General features: G+C 41.7%; 1 protein-coding gene across 3 annotated transcripts in view; it reads left to right on the forward strand.

Moving 5' to 3' along the window:
• esyt2b (extended synaptotagmin-like protein 2b) overlaps positions 1–1,681 on the forward strand; it is a gene marked incomplete at its 3' end in the record, with an annotated part of 48,349 nt that overhangs the window by 7,272 nt on the left and 39,396 nt on the right. For all 3 annotated transcript variants that reach the window (XM_014013332.1, XM_014013333.1, XM_014013334.1), the window contains 2 exon segments: positions 361–495; positions 755–831. In XM_014013332.1, coding sequence (XP_013868786.1) covers positions 361–495; positions 755–831 — 212 coding nt within the window.

The raw sequence follows: 1,681 nt of genomic DNA on the forward strand, positions 1-1,681 counted from the left end.
CTTTCGACTCTGGTATACGAGATGCCTGTCACCCCGCTGCCTCCTCTCCTCTCGTCACCGCCACACTGCAGCACATTTGACTTTAACATGCAGCTTTGTGTCTGCGACATTGTGAATCCCCATGGCAACCACCGGGATGTGCATTCAGAGTCTGGCATGAGCAGATATTAAACTGGAGGGCAGCTCTGACAGTGGATAAAAATTGCATGTTGATGAGAATGAGCCCGACGTCACTTTTTCCTAAAATAGGAACAACGTTCAAATATTTAAAACGGAGACATTGAGGGAGGAACGCCGTTGATGCCGTAGCTGCTTTAAAATAACTCGASGTTGTTTTGCTTTTCCCATGTGCTCCTGCAGACGGTGAGACAGATGTGGCCCTACGTCTGCCAGTTTGTGGAGAAACTGTTCCGCGAGGTGATCGAGCCGGCCGTGAAGGATTCCCACGCCCAGCTCAGCACCTTCTGCTTCAGCAGGATTGATATTGGGAATAAAGTGAGCATCGTCTCTGCCGGGCACTTCGTTTGTGTCTCACATGTTACAACACAAGTTAGCAGGTGCTGCGCGACAGCTGGCTCAGGGTGCAGCCTGAACGTGAACACGCGCCACAGGGGGAGGTCACCGACACTCATTCTGCTTTCTCAAATAGTTTCCATGGAGGGGGACTGGGGAAGAGCTTGACCTTGCACCAACTGTGTGGGGGTCGATGGGGGTTATTGTTATAGTGTTAATGGTTCTTTCTGTTATTCTGTAGCCCCTCAGGATCAATGGGGTCAAGGTTTATACAGAAAACGTGGACAGGAGGCAGATTATCATGGACCTACAGATCAGGTGAGTCAGCGTTGTTAGTTCACTCTTGTGGATTCTTTTTTTTTTTGCCTTTTAGTTAATTTTCTTTTTGCAGTTCTTACAGCAGCACATAGCAGAGTTTATAGCAAACATTCATGGAGTGACTAAGATCAGCTGGTGTATCTGTTTACAGCTCTGCTAAACCAACTCACATGGTTTTCATACAAAGCTCCGTAAATACATGACCTCTTTCCTGTCCGTCCTGAAAAACTCCTCAACACTAATGAGACGTTTCAATCCAGTACAGGAGACAGATCCTGTCAAAACACATGACAAGCTGAGGCCAAATCTGTGTGTGGTTCATTCTGTTTTGTTCTTTGTTTTTTTATTTTTATTTTTCAAAATAAAATCGCAAATAGAAAAAAAAAAGAAAAAAGGTAAAATTGAACTAACAAAAAATCCACAGTGTTTGATTTTTGCTTTGCTTTGATAAATCCAAAATAAAATATGTGATTGTTTTTTTTAATCATGATCCCGGAAATGATGGACATCATCAAAGAATAAGAGGTTATAATGTCTGGAAGAAGACTGCTTAAAAACATAAAACATTCCTAAAGATATTGGCAATGGCAGCACGCAAACCTTATTCTGCATAACTTCGAAAATTAAAGCTAATTTGTTTACGGTAAAATTGACTTCCTCTAAATACGACTTTTGTCTGTTTCTAAAGTGCTCAGTGAAAACGTAGCGCCTCAGGAATTCAGGTTCATATTTCCAGTTCTGACAGAAAGTAACAAATGATGCGCTAACAAAATATAAAGTCTATTTAAAATGAAAGAAAGAAGAAAAAAGAAAGCCTTTTTTCAGCTTTGCTATTGTCATTTCTTTATTT

The sequence above is a fragment of the Austrofundulus limnaeus genome, unplaced genomic scaffold (genome assembly GCF_001266775.1).
Source record: "Austrofundulus limnaeus strain Quisiro unplaced genomic scaffold, Austrofundulus_limnaeus-1.0 Scaffold100, whole genome shotgun sequence".
In the NCBI taxonomy this organism is placed as follows: Eukaryota; Metazoa; Chordata; class Actinopteri; order Cyprinodontiformes; family Rivulidae; genus Austrofundulus; species Austrofundulus limnaeus.